The 22,014-nt window shown below is 46.4% G+C and overlaps 1 protein-coding gene across 1 annotated transcript in view; it reads right to left on the reverse strand.

Moving 5' to 3' along the window:
- Positions 1-8,030: 8,030 nt before the first annotated feature.
- Positions 8,031-22,014, reverse strand: part of CARD10 (caspase recruitment domain family member 10) — a 44,143-nt gene continuing 30,159 nt past the window's right edge. Inside the window, 9 exon segments of the mRNA XM_078147257.1 lie at positions 8,031-9,867; positions 11,129-11,244; positions 12,703-12,818; positions 12,913-13,071; positions 13,714-13,813; positions 14,276-14,348; positions 14,471-14,720; positions 19,695-19,794; positions 21,375-21,561. Coding sequence (XP_078003383.1) covers positions 9,660-9,867; positions 11,129-11,244; positions 12,703-12,818; positions 12,913-13,071; positions 13,714-13,813; positions 14,276-14,348; positions 14,471-14,720; positions 19,695-19,794; positions 21,375-21,561 — 1,309 coding nt within the window. The 3' untranslated portion in view covers positions 8,031-9,659.

A 22,014-nucleotide genomic window follows, 5' to 3' on the forward strand; every position in this document is an offset into this window, starting at 1 on the left:
AGAATGCCGGCCCAGGAAGGGACCTTAGAATGCAAAATGTTGGAACATGGGCCATCATCAATGCTGGAAGGGAACTTGAAAACAGAGAAGGTCAGAATGGCAAGAGAACCTAAGAACATGAAATGTCAAAGCTAGAGGGGACCTTAGAACATGAAATGTTGGAGCTGGGAGGCATCTTAGAAATCACCTAATCCCAAACATCACCTTATCTACTTGGTGACTGAGGCCCAGAGAGAGTAGGAGATTCGCTTAAGATCACACAGAACAGTAACTTCAGAGCCAGAACGAGATCCCAGATCTTCTAACTTCTGGTCCAATGAGTGCCGTGTCCACCACACCCAGATAGGGCATAGTTCCCTACCCCAAAGGAGTGAGAAACCCTTAGGGGGCAAGAAGACAAGGAGAGAACAAAATATTAGGATAAATATCCCATGGGAAAAACCTTGGGTCCGCAGGATATTGAGGGGAAAGGCGAGGTGCTTCAGTGGAGTTTGACACCTTCACATTCTCTCCCTGCAGACCAGTTCTCTGAAGGGACTCCACTAGACTGCCATCTTAGACCCTAGCTCCCCCCACCTTGAGGTCGAATCCCACAAAGCTCTGCCACCTCCCCTAACCAATGCTCCCAGTACCCACTCTGCTTCTCCTGAGATTCTCCAGGACTGTCATGCTCCAAGACAATACAGAGCTCTCCTGACCAGACCGCCCCCTAACTTTGCTGATCTCCCCTCCCTTTGGGCTAGGAGGAAGGGAATGAGCATTGAAGCACCTATGATGTTCCAGCACAGTGCTAAGTACTTTACAAGTATCACCTCAGTTGAACCTCAGAACAACACCCTGTGAGGCAGTTGCTATACTTATCCCCATCTTCCAAAGGGCCAAAAAAAAAAGTTAAGTGACTTGCCCAGCTAGCAAGTGGCTGAGGCTGGATTTCGACTCAGGTCTTCTTGACTCCAGACCCAGTACTCTATCCATTTCACTATATAGTTGTTTTGAAGTCTTATTCCTTGCTGTCAGGACTGAGAGGATCCCCTTTTCTCTCTGCTAGATGGTAAAGTGTCTGAGGATAGAGGCAGTGTGTGCGCTACAAGAATTCAATCCTATACGTGACCTTAAAGTCAAGTTCTTATCATGACTCTCTTCCACACATCCCCACCTCAGCTCAAGACACTTCAGTAGCTCCCTATGGACTACGAGATGAAATTCATATTCCTCTGCCTGGCATTCAATGCCCTCCATAATTTGTCCTCAAACTCCCTTTCAAGTGTTACCTCCTGCCACTAGCACTCTGCACTCCCCTCTGGAATGTGGTCCCCATTCCCAAATGTTGCCCTGGAGTAACTATCTTCTCCTTACCCCACCCCTTTGACCAACTGTGAATATCTTCTCTATTCTCAAAGACCAGCTGAAATGTCCTTTCCTTCAGGAAGCTTTCCATAGCATATCAACCAAAATCTCTCCCCTGCCCTCCCCTTGCTCTGAGTTCTACTTTTCTGATCCTTGTCATCCTCATCCTCAGATTGATAATCATTGGCTGTGTGATCTTCAGCAAGTCTCTGGCCCTCTCTGGGCTCCAGTTTCCTCCCTGGTTAAACGGGGAGGATAATCCTTGCGCTTCAGACCTCATGGAGTTAGTCATGAGAAAACGTGCTTTGTAAACCTTAATGCGCCATATAAATGTGAGTTATCACAAGGAACTGGACAAATGAAAGCTCAACGTCACCCTAGGGTCAAAGAAGGAGCTCATGTTTCCCAAACACTCCCACTCCTCCCTGACCCCCTGGATTCCTTGTGATGTCCACACTCATGGCCATCACCTGCCCACCTGGCCTCCCACCAGAAGCCTGCCACAGAGTCACAGACTCACATAGAACTGAAGGGGACCGCAGAGAGATTTAGGCCAACCTTTCCCAGAACAGACATTGCATTCCTTTCAACAAGCATTTCATAGGGGTCAACTGGGCAGGCCACTGTGACTGTTCATCCTCCAGGGATGGGGAACTCATGACCTCCTAGGGCAGCCTCTTCTGCTCTTGGGCATCTCAGTCTTGGGTGGGAAATGAGTATTTATTGGTATCACAGGATTTAAAGCTGGGAGGGACCTTAGAACATGGAATGTCAGAGCTGAGAGGGGCCTTAGAGCAGAGACATTATTACCTCTAAATGTCTCAACACGTGTTAACCTGGGTAATTGCCTCCCCCTGAGGCTTACCACATTCCACCTGCTCCCTATTCCATGTCCTTCCCTTCTGCCCTTCTCCCCTGGAGAAAAGGAGGGCTGGAGGTGGGCTGGGCATGGCGCGTGCCAGGGCTCCCTCTCGCTGAACCCCCAGCCCTCAGGCAAGGAACATTCCTTGGTTAGTGTTTACAGGGGGTACAGGGACAATTCACAGGAACAGGTGAGACCTAGACTGAAGTCTACCTCACACCTAGGTCTTCTCCTATTCATAGGAACAAGCTGCCCTCTAGTCCTATTGACCACCCTCGATTTTACAGATGAGGAAACTGAGGCCCAGAGATGCTAAATACCTTGGTGGCTAGCTACGTGGTGCAGCGGATAGACGCCAGGCCTGAAGTCAGAAGACCTGAGTTCACATCCTGTCTCAGACACTAGCTATGTGACCCAGAGCAAGTTAAATAAACCCTGCCTGCCTCAGCCTCAGTCTCCTTTTCTATAAGATGGGATAATAATTCTGATACAGCCTACCTCGAAGGCTTGTTTTAAGTCTCTAGTAAGATAATGTGCACAAAACATTCTGCAAGCTTTAAGGCTGTGTATAAATAAATGATTGTGCCATAATCCCAATTTCATGATCTTCAATTCACCCCCATTATTCCACATTTTCAAAATGTTTTTGCCTGATCTAAGTTGGCTGTCCCTGGCTGCTTCATGTCACATGGAAATGTGATAAGCTTATCCAGACATTAATAACAAATGTTCAGCGGCCCAGCCCAAGGACAGCTCCCGGAGACACTGCAGTGATTGCATCGCTCCAAGCAGACTTTGATCCAGTAAGGATTGTTCTAGGCCTTGTCATTGCCCAATTGCGAAGGTTCCTAACAGCACTGACGTCCTAATCTCGCCATCTTGGACCCAAGAGCAGCCCGACAAACTCTGTCAAATGCTTAGCCAAAAGCTAAGTCAACTCTACCTTCCCCATCCCTTGATCTACCCATCTAGGAAACTTGTCAAAAGAGATTAAGTTCATCTGATGTGGTCTGTTCATGAAGAAGTCACAAGGGCTTTGCATCCCCTGCTTCCTTTTCTAGATTCAGTAATTCACTAAAAGGGCCAAGCATGGCAATTGATGCAGAAATTTTAAAAAATGATTTTATTATAACTTCTCTAATTCCTATCTGTGCAAATACACTTAAAATACAAATCATCACAAGTAGATGTTAGAATTTTACTTTGAGATAAAAATTTTCATCCCACTATCTCTATTTTCTTTGCCTCAGAGATTTTTTTAAAATGCACTATGTCAATTGAGGCAATACCCTTGAGGTATTCTTAAATTCTGATCTTTCTATTAATAAAACATCCTGGAATTTTGTCTGGAAGAAAAATTAAGCTCAAACAGCCTAGAGAAGTGGTGTTAATGCACATAGAAATGGGGGTCATTGATCCCCCGCAAAAGAATTCCTGTAGCTGCATATTAACTTAGTCTTAAAATGTAATTATTACCTATATTTTACTGGGTTTTTATTTATTTTACTAAATATTTCCTAATTACATTTTACTCTGGATCAGCTGTATTTGTGGGCCACATAAGACCCAAAGGTCACCATTTGACACCTCTAGCCTACAGTTTCCAGTCTCCAATCTCCTTTTAGAAAAAAATAAGAATAAATAATCCTTGTTGAGGTCTAGGGCACCTCTCCCATGCCCTGTGACCTTTCAAACAGCTTAGCAATCACACTATCACTTACTATCTGTGTGACCCTGGGCAGCTTACTTAGCCCCATTGCCTAGGCAAAAAAAAAAAATATATATATATATATATAAGCACCTTCTTTTGCTTTTTATTATTATTATTGATTCCCTTGATACTCTTGAGCTTTTGTTCTTCCAGATAAATTTTGTTACAATTTTTTCTGGCTCTTTAAAATAATTTTTGACAGTTTGATTGATATGACACTGAATAAATCAATTAATTTAGGTAGAATTGTCCTTTTTTATTATGTTGGCTCAGCCTATCCATGAGCAATTAGTATCTTTCCAATTGTTTAGATCTGACTTTATTTGTGTGAAAAGTATTTTACAGTTGTGTTCATAGAGTGCCTGGGTTTGTCTTGGCAGGTGGACTCCCAAGTATTTTATATTGTCTACAGTTATTTTAAATGGAATTTCTCTTGCTGATGGACTTTGTTGGTAATATATAGAAATGCTGATGACTTATGCGGGTTTATTTTGTATCCTGCAACTTGGCTAAAGTTGTTAATAATTTCAAGTAGTTTTTCAGTTGATTCTCTAGGATTTTCTAAGCCTTTTTTTTTCCCTGAGATTTTCTGGCCCTGGAGGAGGGATCTTGTTTCTGGACAGCCCCAGGGGTGGGGGCCCTGCTGCTGGGTTGCTATGGAAACAGGGTTTCTCTACTGGTAGGCCAGCCTGGGGGTGGGACTTCACTATTGGTCAGCAGTCTGGTCAAGGCCTCACTGGTGGCTATTGCTGGGGGGGAGGTTGATGATGTGTGGGGCCCTGCTGAGCTGTACACACTGCTCACTTGCTTAGGGCTTCTGGTTTGCCAGAGGGCAGGCCTCAGTAGTGGATTGCCCCAGACCTTGCTGCAGGCCCCCTGCTGTGAGGCAGCTGCCACCGTTGCTGGCTGCTGCTGCTGCTGCTCTTGGACCTCACTCTGCTCCCTGTCACTTCTACTCCAACAATGCCGCCTTCTTCTTTGGTTAGAATCACATCTAGAAAAACAATTCTCTTCATTGCCTCTCTTACCCTGGGAGGATGAAATTATCATCAAGGCAAGCCCAGAATTACAAACCATTACAAAGGACTTATGATGAAAAATGCTACCCACCTCCAGAGAAAGAATTGATGGAATCTGAGTGCAGATTGAAGCTTTTTTTTTTACTTTATTATTTATTGGGGGGGGGCTGTGTTTTCTTTTGGCTAATATGAAAATATTTTTGCATGTTGCACACATATAACCTATATCAAATTGCTTGCCTTCTCAAGGAGGGGAGAGCACAGGGAGTGAGAAAATTTGTAACTCAAAAATTTTTTAAATGAAAGTTACAAATTATTTTTACATATAATTAGAAAAAATAAAATATATTTTAAAAATTATAAACCACTCTGATTTTAGCCGAGTTCCAACAAATGTCCAAACAATTGAATATCATCATCCCTATTACATTATCATTTTCTGATTCCTCATCAATTTCTTCTTTCTGACCAGGGGTCTGTAGCACACTCTGATAACAGCAACAGTTCCTGCTTCTGATGATCTTCACTGATGTGCTCTCTACTACTATGCTTGCCCACTTTGGTTCCTGGATTTCCTCATGTGGGTACATCTTCTTGCATAATCTCCACCCCAACCCACGTTTACATGTTCTGTCCTTCTTAAATGTGTAGTCTTCTGTAGCTATATTCTAGCCTCACCAAGTTTCAGTGGTAATTCTAACATCAAATTTCCTTCCTTATGTTAGGGTCCCGGAAACCTTAAAAGTTCATTCACATCTTGGATATTTTTGTATCACCCTGTGAAGCCTTAGGTTTTATTCCTGGCACCTTCTATTGCTACTCTTCCTATACAAGAGCTACCTTGTATCTAGTCTCCCTGAGTAAAATGTCAATTCCTTAAGCATAGTTTTGTTTTGTGTATGCCCAGCAGTTAACCCCAGTACCTGGCATATAGTAGATACTACATAAATGCTTGTGATGTAACCTCTTCTGATAGAATAGAACCTTCTTGAGGGCAAAGAATGTTTTCTTTTTCTCTGTATGTCCCTGGAGCTTAACACAGTGCCTCAAATACAGTAGAAGTAATAAATGCTTGTTAACTGATTTTGTCTCCGCTGATAGAACGTAAGTTCTTTGAGAGCAGGAAATATTTCATTTTTGCCTTTGTATACCCAAAGCCTTATCTACCATAGATGCTTAGTAAGTGCTTACTGATTGATATGTAGCTTTATAACCAAGGCAGTTTTCTCCTTCTCCCTTCTTTTTTCAGTCCAAATACCCTTTACTTAGATTTATAAGGACACCAGACACCTTGTGAAATACACTCCCTCCTTTGTCGATGGTCCATTGTTCCTTGGGAGAATACAAATAAGAGCTTTTGTTCTCACATCTCTACTTTCTCATTTGTCTCTTAAGAAATGTGTCCCCATCCTTCAACGCAGAAATAGCACTTCTAGGCCCGTATCCCAGAGATCATACAAATGGAAAAAAGACCCACATGTACAAAAATATTTATAGCAGCTCTTTTTGTGGTGTCAAAGAATTGGAAATTGAGGGGATGCCCAGCAGTTGGGGAATGGCTGAAGAAGTTGTGGTATATGAATGTAATGGAATACTATTGTTCTATAAGAAATGATGACCAGGCAGACTTCAGAAAAACCTAGAAAGACTTATATGAACTGATGCTGAGTGAAGTGAGCAGAACCAGGAGAATGCTGTACACAGTAACGTTATTCTATGACTAACTTTGATAGACTTATCTCTTCTTAACAATGCAAAAATGTGGGCAGCTAGGTGGCACAGCACCAGCCCTGAAGTCAGGAGGACCTGAGTTCAAATTCAACCTCAGGCCAAACACTTCACATTTACTAGCTGTGTGACCCTGGGCAAGTCACTTAACTCCAATTGTCTTTAAAAAAAAATGCAAAGATCTAAGACAACTCCGAAAGACTCATAATAGAAAATGCTATCCACATCCAGAAAAAAGAATTATGGAGTTTGAATGCAGATTGAAGCATATTATTTGCTCACTCTCTATTTCTTCTTTCTCATGGTTTCTCCCATTGGTTCTAATTCTTCTTTATAAGACTAATGTGAAAACAGGTTTAATATAAATGTATATGTTGAACTATATCAACTTACATGCCATCTTGGGGTGAGGGGAGGGGAGAGATAGAGAGAAAATTCAGAAATCAAAATCATATGGAAGTGAATGTTGAAAACTAAAAATAAATAAATGAATTTTTTTAAATGTGGGAAAAATGTGTCCCCACCCCCAAGCCCTTTACCTCTATCCTTTGCAGCTTAGCAAAGGGAACTCATCTAGGCACCCAGATAAATCAGTAGGTGCCAGGTTTGAGGCCCCTCTCCTCAGCTCAATGTGAGCTTAGTGGCTTTGTAATGAGTCAGAAGGCTGGGACACTGATTCTGGAGGTGACACACTAGCTGTGTGACCTCTGCAAGTTCTGGAAGCTCCAGGCCTGATTCCTCATCTGTAAAATGTATGAGCAGCTGATCTCTGGAGTCATTTCCAGCCCAGCAACCTACAAGCTTATCCACATGACTTTGAACCAGTTTCTTCCCCTTTCTGGATCTCAACTTCCTCATCTATAAAGTGAGGGTTGGATGAGATAATGAAATCCTTTCAGCTCTTAAATCCTGCAGTCCTCCTGAGATGTCTCCTTTGCTCCATGACAGAGTACCTTTACATCTTATCTGAACCCCCAACAATCTGGGGCAACGTATCGGGGAGAGGTCATTCTAGTCTACTTGAACAGATGATGGAATTGAGACTCAAGGGTGGTGGTGACTTGCCCTATGCCTGTTGCAGAAGAAAGGTCAAGTCTCCAGGCACTCTGGGTCCATCTGGGCAAGAGCAAAGAGGACAAGGGTCCCACAGGGTCAGGTAAGGTGATCTGGGCCCCAGCCTGGCCCTTTGTCCTCCCAAAGACAGGGGCCCAGCTGGCAGGCGGTGGCTCCAAGGCCAGGAGAGAAATCTGAGCTGCTGGGCATGAGGAGGGGCTGGGCAGGCAAAGGGGAGCCAGGCAGGAGGAAGAAAGCCTGACCAGCCAGGCCCCTGTGGGAGGTATGGGAAGCAGCAGCCAGACACTGGTTTCTGTATCAAATGGAGTTTAATTTTCTTCTTCGTGCGTGCACCAGATTCCTAATAAAAAGAGGCTCTTAATAATTTATACACAGTAAAGTCTCCAGTTCGAGCCAACCCCAGAAGTTTCTGCAGCTTTCATTGAGTGTCTCACAGGGGAACCGAGGTATGTGCAAATGCACATGTGCGTGCAAAAGGTAGGGTGAGATTGCACGTGACAGCATGAAGGTATATTGACAGGGGAGAATGAGGCAATACACGTGAACATGGACCAACTCTGCACATACAGGTGAGACCACGTGCACGTATGTTTGCACTCATGCTATACAACAGCAGCGGCAACAGGGAGAATCTGTGGGTGAAGGTACGGGCAGGTGAATGCCCACAAGCATGGATGTGGAGCTCCAGTGAGAACATGTGGGGTCACATGTAAGTGGGCACACGTGTGCATAAGTAACCAATATATTGCATTGTGGGCACATATGGCATGGTAACAGTGTGGTACAGAAGAAAGAAATCTGGATGTGGACTCAGAGAACCCAGACGGCCCTGCGCAGGCAGAAAGTCACTGCCTTGGGCTTCTTCCCTCAGTTCCAGCTTCGTAGCTGTGATGTTGTCTTTGCACACAGGGGTCAGAATATGTGCATGGAAGCACATGTGACAAATGCATTGTGGGAATGTGTCCACGTACGTCTATGAGCATGGGCATGGTCACAATATGACCAGTATGCATCTGTAGGTGCTTGTGTGTACATGTGAGCACAGGTAAGAACCGTGTACGAATGAGGAAGAACACACACGCATGAGAGGGAGAAAACCCGTAGGCACGTGAGAGGCAGGTATGCATCCATGAGTGTGAGAGCATCCCCGGAGACAGAACCACAGACCCAGGGGCAGACAGAAGGAGCAGCAGCCACACTCGCACCCTTTAGGTCAGGCACTCTCAACTTTGTTTACATCCTGGGCCCCTCGAGAGGGAAGTCTGGGGATGCTGACAGACCCTTATTCAGTATCGTGGCTTGGTGACTACATTCATAATCGAAGGGAATACTGAGTTTAGCTTAGAAGACTGAGAAGAAAGCTGTACTTTTTCCCAACCAAGACCACAGACCCCCCCCAAAATCTCTCCATAGATTCCTTGTGTGCCATCTATGTGTTCTCACATGTGGTTGGGGGGCTGTGGACCCGGGTTAAGAATTCCTGTTTTAGAGGTTTTGCTTAACAGTTCAGGGTCAGGCTTTCCTCTAACTCCTCTCCATAGGATGGGAGTGTGGAGCTGAAAGGCTGCTCAGGAGAAAGGGGAGGGATGGAGAGGACATGAAAATGAAACACCTGTACCCCCAATTACTCTGATCCCGGCTAGGGTGTTCAATGTCCCCAAGAGGAACAAAGCAGGCCATCCATCCATCCCACTCACCTCCCAACGGCCTCTGCTGCCAGAGGTCAGTCAGTCTTCCAAGATGGGCAGCTAGCGACCACCTCCCAGAGTGAGGGAGTTCTGCACCACCTTCAAAGTGCTTGAAGAAGGAAGGAGTCAAGGGAAAGGAGAGACAGGTCTTGGAGAGGGAGGGGGGTCTGCCTGCCCCAAAGCAGGAGGCCCCAGACCAGCTGGGTTCCTGGCTCCACCCGCAGGGGCTGTCAGATCTCGCCACATTCCACCCACACTGTCCGGGCCTGCTCCTGCAGAATACGGCCCCGAACCACCTTGGCCAGTTCTTCTGCATGGGCCCAGGCATGCGCTTCCACCCGTGCCCAGGAGCACGGCAGGTCCCACAGCAAATGCTCCCCACCTCGGCACTGCCTCAGGAGCTCCGAGTCTCGCCAGCCTGGTCGGCCCAGCAAACTCCTGCCAAAGGGAACGTAAGGGTGTGAGCTGGGAACGGAGGGCAGCCTGGAGCAGACGCTGAAAAGGGACCCTGAGCTTAGCGTCCAGGGCCACTGGTCTCAGCCCTCCTAGCACCTCAGGGAGCCAGTGCCGATTCCTGCCCTCTGGACAAGACCCATCTCTTCTCTGAAGCTCAGTTTCCCCATTTGAAACACAGTTTGTAATATTCCCATTTGTAATAATAATATATAGTCAGGAAGACTGGAGTGTGAATTTTGCTTCAGACCCTAACTAGCTGTGTGACCCTTGGCAAGGTCTGTGACCTCTCTGTGCTTTAGTGTCTTCCTCTGTAAAATGAGGGGGATAAACCTCCTCCTTGGTCCCTCCCAGCTCCAGACCTGGGATCCCGTTACTCGACAGTCTCATCTATAAATCAGCTGTGCGCACATGCGTCTCTCCTCTCTCCTCAAGAACAAGTCCAACAGGAATCTACCCGTAGAGCCCATATCAGATTGTGCACCATCTTGGGGAGAGAGGTGCGGGGAATGGGGGGGGAAATTTTAAACTCAAAAGCTAATGGACGTGATTGTTGATCATTCAAAATTAATTAATTAAAAAGAAAAAAGAGTAAAAAAAAACCAATGGAAAACAAATTTAAAAAAGAAAAGAACGAGTCCAACAAAAATGATTAAACACATCGAGGCCAGGGCAGGGCGGTGGGGAAACACAAAATTTAGACAGGACACATTCCCTTCCCCCAAGGGGCTAACAGCCTTATAGAAGTGAGAAAAAAAATCATACCTAATAATCAATTCCCATTCCTATAAAGAACTGTCTTCACAACAATGCTGGGAGGAAGGTAGTTATCATTTTAAGTATCCCATTTGACAGATGAGGAAACAGAGGGTCAGAGAAGGAAAGAAAGTGACTTTCCTAGGGTCATACTGTGAATTAGCATCCAAGAAATTTGAACTCCAAATGCAGCCCTCTGTCTAAGTGCTACCTGACTATCAGAGACTGTACCTCTAGCTCTCTGGCCTTCATGGCCTCCCCTGCCATGTCCCCCAAGCATCCCCACCCTTGTATTCCCAGCAAACCAGCTGCTGTCCTCCTGTCCCTCCCAGGCCCCCTCAGTCCTGCTCTTAGCCCTTTCCTCACTGACTGCTGCTGGCTGCTTCCCAAAAGCCCCATCTCATTCCCTCCCCCCAGAAAAGGCCCCAGCTGTCCCCCACCCTCCCAGCCAGGCACACACACCCACAGCCCCAAGCGCGCGCGGCCTCACCTGATTTCCCGAACATTCTTTTCTGTCACATCCACGTGGATGACAATCGGGTAGATCTCACTCCGCACCAACTCCCTCACACTCTGGGGGCTCAACTCCAGCAAGCAGTGTTTGTTCTAGGTTTGAGAGCAGGAAAAGAGTCCTTCAGGTCACATGTTCTGCCCTCAGGCCAAAGACCCAAGCCACCAGTCAGCAGGCCCTAGCGTTGTCTCCCCAGCTCCGGCCCTGGCCCCAGATGTAGCCAGGGTCGCCGGAAGATCACGAGTTCTCCACCTCACTTCCACCTGGGAAAATTATTCATCTAGACAGCATGATGCAATTTAGAAAAGCTCTGGAGACCTGGGTCTGTGGGAACATGGGGTCCGAGATCTAGAGCTGAAGGGACCTCAGAGGTCACGCAGCCCAACTACTTCATGTTACAGATGAAGCAGCTGGGGCCCAGAGACGCTTGGGGCTTTCTTATGTACCTTGGGAAGTCATGTCTTGGTCTCAGTTTCCCCATCTGATAAATGGGAACAAATAAGCCATGTCCTATCCAAGATTAGAGTCACATAATAATAGATGTGGAGAAAGTCTGGTCCAAAACACAAATTTCTTGGAGAAGGAAAGGGAGGCCCAGTGTGGAGGTAGGTGCACAGCGAGTTAATGCAGCCTGGTAGAGAGGAAAGAGCTCTGAAGTCAGGGGTCCAAAGTCCAGAGCTTGGATTCTAGCTGGGGGCCTTGGGCCCCTGATTCACCTTCTTTGGTTTGTTTTCCACATTTGTCATAATGACAATGACAACGAAGGCTACGTTTGTAGAGATATGATCTCATTTCATCCTTGCAAGAGTCCTGTGCAGCACATGCTATTATTATCCCCATTTCATGGATGAGGAAACTGAAGAAACTGAGAGAAAGTACTTGCCCAGGGCCAAAAAGCTACTTAGTATCCAAAGCAGAACTTAGGTGATCCCTAGGCTCCAACTCCAGGACTTTATCTACTCCACTCTTATTCTAGATCCGAGATCCTATGATTCAATTATGTTCAAATACTAAGAAATCAACCTTTCTTGAAATGCAAAAAAAAAAAAAGGATCCTATCTCCAATTATAACGCAACAATAACAATAATAATTAACACATATATAGCACCTACTACTACTGTGCTAAGTGCTTTACAATTATCTCATTTAATCCTCACGACAACCCTGAGGGGGGGGGGGGTACTATTATTATCCCCATTTTACAGATGAGGAAATTGAGAGAAAGAGAGGTTAAGTGACTTGCCCAGGGTCACCCAGGTAGTAAGTGTCTGAGGCTGGATTTGAACTCAGGTCCTCCTGCCTCCAGGCCCAGAGCTTACCTAGCTGGGTCAGTTCAAAGGGAAGCACTAGGAGCTGGGGAAATGAGGAAAGGTTCCACGTAGGAAGCGTTATTGGAGCTCAGCTTCGACAGAAGCTAGGGATTTGAAAGGAAAACCACGAGGGCCCTACAGAGATGGTTGCGCTGGGCTCCCTGACCGCCACACCCAGGCTAAGGAGAGTCTTCATTCCCAGCCCCTACCCATCCCAGCTCTCCCTCTTCAGCCTTCCACACCTTTCCAATAGATTCCTGGATGGTCCGAACCCTCACGCCCAGGCCCTGAGGCACAGGCTGGGCCGAGGGGGCGCCCGGTGCCGCGGGGACCTGCGGTTCATCTCCAGTGAGGCTCTCTGCAGGGGCAGACATGATCCGTCATTCTGGCTGCCTCTTCCAGCATTTGTTGTCCCCTCCTTCCCTCTTCTCCCTTCCTAGGCCCGTCCTCACCTGCTGGACACACATGGAAATCCAGGCGTGATGTAGGCAGGTCCAACAGGTTTCGGATCAAGCGGGGGGCCAGGCATTCAGGGGACAGCACCACAGGACGAAGCGAGGACACTAGCAGAGGCCGGACCAAGCTATAGGGCTTGGCGCTCCGGTCAGGCTCTGGGAGAGACAGACAGGACACCTGAAGTGTAGGGGCAAGTGCTGGGACTGGAGAGACCTACACCGGCCCTCCTCAGGAACCATCATCAAAATCTTCTCATACCCACAAGCTAATAGGGCTCACTCTTATCCCAAACCTATGTGACTTTGGACAGTGCAGGTCCCTTCTCACAGGACCACAGCTCTGCAGCTGCAAGGGACCCCAGGGAACATCTAGTCCAACCCCTTCATTTTACAGATAAGGAAACTGAGGCACAGAGAGGTGAAATGATTTCAGTAGAACCAGAGAAGCCTAGAACCAGGCCTGGAAGGGACCTCTGAGATCACCTGATCCCACTCCCAGCTCTTAAACGTGAGAAAAGTGAGACCCAGAAAGAGAAAGTGAATTGTCCAAGGTCATAAATAACAGACAGGATTGGAACTCAGATCATGGGATCATGAGATCTCCAGCTGGGAGGGACCTTGGAAATCCAACTCCCTTGTGTTACAGATGAAAGAGTCAAGCCTTGGAGAGAGGAAAGCTTGCACGTTTCACCTAAATAACAGGCTGTTCTCCACCCCAAACCCACGATGGTCATCACTATATCATAGCTATCTCCGTGTCTCTGAGGATATCCCAGGGCTGGGGGGAGAGGGGCTCACCTGCGCAAGAGTCTAGCAAGAACTGCTCCTGGGGATCACCTGGCCCCCCCGACAGTCTGGGCTTCACCAGACGGAGCTGGTCTAAGGCACGTTTCTTTAGCTGGGCAGGCAGAGAGAGGAAAAGCGAATAAGAAAATTGACCAGAGCCCTGCCCTTGCCACCCATCTGGACAGGTGGACAAGATAGGATAGACCGACTATTAGATGGATCTTTCGCACAAATGGACTTCCAGACAGACTTTCGGAAAGACAGGACTTTCAGACAGATAAGACAGGCAGAAAGAGACCAATAGAGCACTTATTAAGTGCCCACTATATACCAGACACTGTGCTAAAAGTTGAAAATACCAGCACAAGCATGACAATCTCTATCATCCTGTTTACATTCTAATGAAAGAGGGGTCAGTAGGGTATAGGGTGAGAGAGAGGGAGCCAGTCAAGGAGGTCAAGCAGGGCCTAGAATACTGTGCCAGAGCTTCCCTGCTCTCACCTGTATCTCTGCCACACCCAAAGGCAAAGAGAGAAGCCCCCAGCCACCCTTCCCAGCTCCAGCCCCCACTCACATTGCTCCCCCGGTGACTTCTGGAGCGACCGTAGTGTGGGCATTTGTCCTGGGCCTCCAGGAGCTGCTGGGCTCTGCAGGGAAGTAGGGGGGTTGGTCGGGAGAGCAAGAGCATAGTACCCCACCCCCTTTCATAGCCAGGGCCTTCCTCCCACACCTTGCCCCTCTCCCTATGTGCCCATCAGCCCTCAGTCACCTCCGGAAGTTGGGCACTGTGCCCCTGTCCAGGTCTCGAAGGGTGAGAGGGTCGACTCGGGCACAGTACCACTCAGGCCGGCCCTTGTAGGCTGGGTCCACCACACGCAGGATTGCTTGGCCTTTCACACACAGGGCCCGGGGGTCAGCCTGCTCAGGCAAGGGATGGTTGACTCGGACATAGAAGGAATCAGCTGCCGACAATCCCTTCTTACTGATGCCATCAGAGTCCTCCCTGGGGGATGGGCAGACTGGGCCCAAAAAGAAGACATGTCTATGGAAATCCAGCACACCTTCCCTGGTACACTGCCAGTCATGATCCCATCTGACCCTCATATTCTGGTGAGGCAGGAAGGACAAGAAATCACAGACTGTCAGGCCTGGAAGGGACCCAGAAGCCAGTGTCCACTCTACAGTTATTATTCCCAGTCTGTAGATGAGGAAACTGAGCCCCAGAGAGATAATGGAACTTGCCCACAGTCACAGAGTTGGTAAATAACAGAGCCAGAATTTGAACTGGGATCTTTTGACTCCAGATTCAATAGTCTTTGGACAAGGGGAAGAAATGACAATCACAACACATTGCACTAGGGCTACAGAATTTACAAAGCACTGTCATTACCACAACCCTTTGAATGCAAGTGTCCTTACATCCCATTTTATAGATGGGAAAATTGAGGCTTGGAGCTATTAGGTCACATGCCCAGGGTCATACAGGATCAGAGGCAGGATTTGAACCCAAGTCTTTCCCAATTCCAAATCTAGTGCTCTAGCCAGGGATACGGGGAGACCAGGTCCTGGCTACAAAACTATTGGGGAAACAGAGGCCTTGTCCTCAAAGAGCCCCCATTCCAATGGAAGAGACAAGATGTGCAGAGTGGGTATATATAGAGTGGATGGAAGGCTTGAGCAGTGAGGAGGACTGGGAAAAGCCTCCTTCAGAAAGTAAGAGTGGAACAGCGTCTGGAAGGACTCAGGGAAGCCAGGAGTGGAGGTGAGAGAATACCACATTCCAGGCATGGGTCAGCCAAAGCAAGTACATGGGAGTCAGGAAATGGAATGACGTCTTTGATGAATTGCAGGAAGGCCAAGGTAGCTGAATCACAAAGTATGTGGAGGAGAATACGTGGGGACGTTGGAAAGACAGGAGTGTTTAGGGGAGGGAGATAATGAGCTCTGTTTTGGACATGGTGAATTAGAGACATTTCTAGGACAATCTCCACATGACTGTAGCTTGGGCGAATGGCTACGGATATAGGGTTCTGGGAATCATTCACAAAGGGGCAGATGAGATCACCAAGTGAAATAGTAGAGAGGGGAAAAAAGAGGGTCCAGGGTAGAGCCTTGGGGGACACCCACAGTTAGGGGGCAGGATGTGGATGAAGAACCAGCAAAGGAGGGGCAGCTAGGTGACGTAGTGAATAGAACCCTGGCCTTGGAGTCAGGAGGACCTGAGTTCAAATCCAGCCTCAGCCTGGGCAAGTCACTTAACCCTGATTGCCTCACCAAAAAAAAAAAAAAAGAAAAGAAAAGAAAAGAAAAGAAAAGAAAAGAAAAGAAAAGAAAAGAAAAGAAAAGAAAAGAAAAGAAAAGAAAAGAAAAGAACCAGCAAAGGAGACGGAGAAGCAGTGGTCATAAACCAGCAGAGTAGTGTCATGAAAACCTAGAGAGCAAATCCAGATGATGACACAGTGTCCAAGTCGGAAAGAGGTCAGGAAGGACAAGGATTGAGAAAAGGCCACTAGGAAACCACTAGTAATGTTGGAAAGAGCCATTTCAGTTGAATCACGAGGTCAGCAACCACAAAGCAGAGGTTTGCTGTAGAGCGAGAGGAAATAAGTCGAGGGACAGAAGCTTGAACCTTGGTTTCCTGGGTTATTTCAGATTTCACCCGTTCCGGTATTTAATATAGAGTCTTCTCAAGTTTAGCTGAGAAGGGGAGGAGAAAATATAGGATGATAGCAAGCAGCTATGCTTGGATCTAGTGGGCATTTCTTAAGGCAGGGGGAGACATGGATGTATTTGTAGACAGTAGGGAAGTAGCTGTAGGGAGAGAAAAGAGATTGAAGAGAAGAGACAGAGTGAGGATGATAGAGGGTGCTGTCTGCTGGAGGAGACGGGATGGAACGGGATCACTTGGGCAGGTAGAAGGGTTTGCCTGGGCAAGGAGAAGGCTCGGCTCTTCCTCTGAGACAGGAGTGAAGGAAGAGATAGAAGATGTCTGAATGGTGAAAGAAAAGGAGAAAGGAGAAGGGGGAAAGAGGGAGCTTTTGGAAAAGGGTTTCGATTTTTTCCAGGAATGAAGTGGGCTCTTCAGCTGAGAGGGTACAGGAAGATGGTGCCATTTGAGGAAGAATGAGGAAAGATAAGAGGCTTGAGGAAAGTCAAGATTTGAAACAGCCACTGTGGAGATGAGGATAGCAAATCAATTAGGAAACAAGAGAATGCTGGTCTGGTGCAGTGTCACCGGTTTCATGATTCCCATCAGCACCATTCAGCAGCATGTGAACAGGAACAAAGGAGGCAAATGGCAGCAGTAATCAAGGGTTGGACTTTGGCAAGGCACGACTGGTGACAAGACAAGGAGGTAAGAGACTTGAAGAGGGGTCAGTCTAGAGTTGAACTGGTTCACCAAGACATGAAGGTGAGAAAGGAAGGAGAGTAGTGAGAGTGAAAGGGTGATGGCCTGGGAAAGAACTGAGGGGTGGAGAGACTGGGGGTCACTGTGAGGGCAAAGAACAGGGCTAGGGATTGTGAGACGGGAAAAGATGGAACAATAAAAAGTTCTGATTAGATAAAGGAATTTCAGAGTTGTTTGGCAACATGGAACATGCAGGTGATGGCAAATTCAAACGTGAGGTGGGATAGAAAAGAAAGACATGGGAAGTAAGTAGATTAAAGAACTGAGAGGTAAGGTGTTTCAAGGAGTATCAAAATCTATGTTGAAATCCCCTAACGGGATGATTAGAGTTGGAGAAGACAGAAAGAGCACGAGCCATGGAGTGAATGTATTTGAAGAAGGAAAGAGCGCATCCTTGGAGTCAGTAGAAACAGTTACTGGGATCCAGATTGGAAGAGAGATGCAGAGAGAATGAACCTCAAAGGAGGTTTCTGAGTTATGGTGGCAGAGGGAGAGCCTGAATGTGGCCATGGGAAGCAAGGAGCAGTCCAACTTCCCCACCACCACCTGTGAATTGGGAGCATGAAAGACAAAGGAAAGAGGCAATAAGGAAAGACTAAAATGAGATGAAGTTTAGCAGAGGCTGGAGCCAGCAAGAGCCCAAGGGTGGTGATGGTGGGAAGCCTGCATCCAGGGGAGAGATCTGTGGAGGTCACATAGGGAAGAGGCCACTGTAGAGCTTTGGATCACTGCACAGTGACAATAACTTTAGAAGGTTTTCTTTTTGTATGCTATTTTAAAGCACCCATTGCTCTATAATGATTAACAGTGAGGTTCCTCACTCATGGTAAAAGAAACTATCTGCCTCTGGAGAAAGAACTGATGAACTCTGAATGCAAATAAAAAGCCCAAAGTGGGGGCATGGGCTGTAAACAGGGATGGAAAGAGGCTGAAAACTTGTATCCCTTTCTAGGCAGGACAAGAAAAAGGATGAGGATGACAAGAAGCCACTTGGGAGAAGTAACAAGCCAAACCCAAGGGCTGCCCTCTTAGGAAAAAGAGTATCAGCTGATTTAGAATGGAAAAAAAAAATAAAGCAAAGAATATAAAAATTAAGCACTGTTTTTAAACGCACAGAACTAAGTCCAGAGGGAGACAGAGAAGGAGAAGAGTTTTAGAATTAAGGCATCCAATTGATTGCACACATTTTTTAAAAGCTGGGTCTTTTGGTGGTGGTAAAGAATTGGACATTGAGGGGATGCCCATCAGTTGGGGAATGGCTGAACAAGTTGTGGTATATGATTGTGATAGAATACCATTGTGCTAGAAGAACTGAAGAGGGGGTGGTTTCAGAAAAATTTGGGAAGATTCATATGACTGAGGCAAAGTGAAGTGAGTAGAACCAGAAGAACATTGTACACAGTTACAGTAACATTGTAACAATGATCAACTGTGACAGTGATCCAAGCCAATTCCAAAGGACCCTTGATGAAACATGGGTCCCCATCCCCAGAGAGAGGACTGACGAACTCTGAGTGGAGATCGAAACATAATTTTTTCACTTTCACTTTTTTTTTTGCTTTTTCTTTTTGTAACATGGCTAATATGGAAATGTGTTTTGCATGATTTCACATGTATAATTGATATCATATTTCTTGCCTTCTCAGTGGGTGGGATAGGGGTGGGCAGGAAGAAGGGAATTCAAGACTCAAAAGTTTTTTTTTTAAATAAGTGCTAAAAATAAATAATAAATTGAGTTTAAAAATAAAAGTAAAAAAGCTATAATGTAATAGATATTCATAGTTATACAAATCTCTTTTTTGGTCTTTATGCAGGGAGATGTTCATGTTCATTAGCATTTATCAAGGTCAAAATAATAATAATAATAATAATAATAATAATAATAATAGCTAACATGTACATAGTACTTACTATGAGTCAGATACTGTGCTAAGTGTTTGACAATAATTATCTCATTTGACCCCCACAACAATCCTGGGACACAGGTGCTATCATTCCCCTCATTTTATAGATGAGAAAACTGAAGCAAACAGGTTAAGTGACTTGCCGAGGGTAACAGCTAGCAAGTGTCTGAGATTGGATTTGAACTCAAGTCTTCCTGACTCCAGGCCAAGTGCTCTATCCACTACACTACAGTAGCAACTGGATAAGGAAGGCAGATAACTGGCAGTCAAGAAATCAGAATGAGGAGGCAGGCCCAGACCAAGAAGGCAGCTAGGCTGGGGCTTACTCCCAAGCTTCACACCTCATTCTCTCATGTGACCTTGAGTATAAGCACTTCCATCCTCTGCCATGAAATGAGGACATTTATATACCTGATCTCTAATACCTTATGAGCCTGATTCCTATGATCAGGAGTCTCCAGATATCGAATTTCTATTCTAATCCAAGTGGGCGGAAAACAGAGAAAGGAACTAAGCCCAGACCAGTGAGAGAAGGGCAGAGAAATGATCCTGCCCTCCCACTTTGTAAGGGCTGCAGTGCCAGGGAGAGCCTGGCTGGAAGGCCCCTCCTCTTCCACCTCTCACTGTAAGACTCCTTCTGCAGAACAGGGCTGAGCTCCAGGAACGATTATGTTCCTCACCTTTCATATCCTGGAAGAAGGTGAAGGTGGCAGCCTCATTCCAGCGCAGGGTGCTCAGCTGGCCCTGGGCGTCCTCCTGGCTTGTATTGTCTCTTCTCAGCTGGTGAGGCAGAGAAAAGGAAAAAGTGAAGATATTGCCCCAGGAAATTAAGGTAGTTGGGTTTGGATTTTTGAGGGGAAGGCAAACTTTCAGGAACACTCAAGTATGGGCTTTAGGGACTGATGGAACATTGTCCCACTGCCTGGCATTCTATCCTATGCCTCTCTCCCCAGGCAGAATTCACCCCCAGTCACAGACATCCCACTCCTCTCCTGGTCTTGGGGGCTGAGTGAACATAGCATGATGAAAGGCCTTTATCCTTGATATGTCAGCCTGGTATTATCCTGATATGTCAGACTGTGACCCTCTAAGTTCTTAAACTGGGGCCTATGGACTTGGTTTGATGGATGGATGGATGGATGGATAGATAGATAGATAGATAGATGGATGGATGGATGGATGGATGGATAGATAGATAGATAGATAGATAGATAGATAGATAGATAGATAGATAGATAGATAGATAGATAGACAGATGGATAGATGGACAGGTGGGCGGGTAGGCGGGTAGGCGGACGGATGGACCTACAGACAGACAGATAGATAGATAGACAGACAGACAGAGAGATAGGTAATGGTACTGCCATGCATTTAGTTTCCTTTGGAATCCTCTTCATTTGACTTAATGCATTTAAAAACATGATTCTGAGGAGGGGTCCATAGGCTACACCAGATATCAATGAGTCCAGGACACAAAAAGAACCTTTGCTCTATTCCCTCCCCTTCTCGTCCTATTTGAATTTAAATTTGAGAGACACCCCTCTCCATGCCAAATACCAAGCAGTTCCCTGTTTGATGCCACCCAAACTGCATTCTCTAAGTGAATCTCCCTTCAACACATTTACTGCCCCCATCTGGATAGTCTGTGTCACTTTGTCTCCCTATGAAGACTATAAATATCCTGTAAAATTGGATGGGCAGCTAGGTGGCATTGCAGTGGATAGAGCACCAGGTTCAGAGTCAGAAAGACTCACCTTCCTGAGTTCAAATACAGTCTCAGACACCTACTAGCTGTGTGACCTTGGGCAAGTCACTTTACCTTGTTTGCCTCAGTTTCCTCATCTATAAAATGAGCTGGAGAAGGAAATGGCAAACCACTGCAGTATCCTTGCCAAGAAAACCCCAAATGGAGTCACAAAGAGTCAGACATGACTGAAAAATGACTGAAAAACAACACAAAATTGGACACCCCCAAAAGACACAGAATGTTTGCCCAGTCACCTCTGGGACCTGTACTTTTCTATGTTAACATTCTATGTTTTAAGATTGGCTCAGACACTCCCTGTTCTAGGGGCCCTCCCAGCTCTGACATTCCATGTTCTAAGAGCCCTCTCAGCTTTAGCATCCCACTTTCTCAGGTCCTGTCCAGTTCCAACATTGAGTCTAAAGTCCCTTCCCTGAAATCAAGGTAGAGTCAGTGAGACTGCCATTCACTCAGACCCACCTCTGTGTGGGCCATTACCCAGAGGCCCTCCCAATGATTCAGAATCTGGGATTTTCAGTCCACCAAGGTTGTTCAACCCAATCTAGGACTGTCTAACCCAATCCATGTCCAGGGCCCAATCAGCCACAGGTCTCACCTCTAAAAACTGGTGGCCATCCTGCACGTTCACTATGGATTCTGTTCCTGGGCCCGATAGTGCTCGGCGTAGCACCACCCCACAGGGGTTGTTCCCACGGAAAGATGTGCTACTATCTTGTCCCTTCTCTTGGGACTCTGGCCCACCTGGAGAGCTCTGCCTAGATGATCCCCGTACAGCTAGGGACCTGAGGAGAAAGGAAGAAAGAGGGATGTTAGGGACAGAGAATCGGATTCCAACCAATCAACTTGTAAGAACTCTGAAATCTCCTATGTCATACAGTTCTTAACCTGGGATCCATCAGCCCATTGAATCCCTTCCCACATCTTAAAGCCCATTAATCCAAACGTCACCTGCTCAAGGAAATCTGCCCTCATCCCTCAAAAGGAAATAAATTACCTTCCCCTTCAGACCTCACATGGCACAATTGTGCACTAGCCCTATGTCCCAGGGTGGGGGTCTTGACTACACTTGGACCAGATCTTATTTAAACTGCGTATCTCCCCACACCTCCAGCCCAGGGCTCCGCATACAGCAGTCATATAATCAATGTTTGTATTTACTGATGTGACCATTTTATTTCCCCAATAAAATGTAAACTCTTGGAAAGTAGGGACTGTTTCATTTTCACGCTTATGTA

Source organism: Phascolarctos cinereus, unplaced genomic scaffold, assembly GCF_003287225.1.
Source record: "Phascolarctos cinereus isolate Bilbo 61053 unplaced genomic scaffold, phaCin_HiC Scaffold_1;HRSCAF=81, whole genome shotgun sequence".
NCBI lineage: Eukaryota > Metazoa > Chordata > Mammalia > Diprotodontia > Phascolarctidae > Phascolarctos > Phascolarctos cinereus.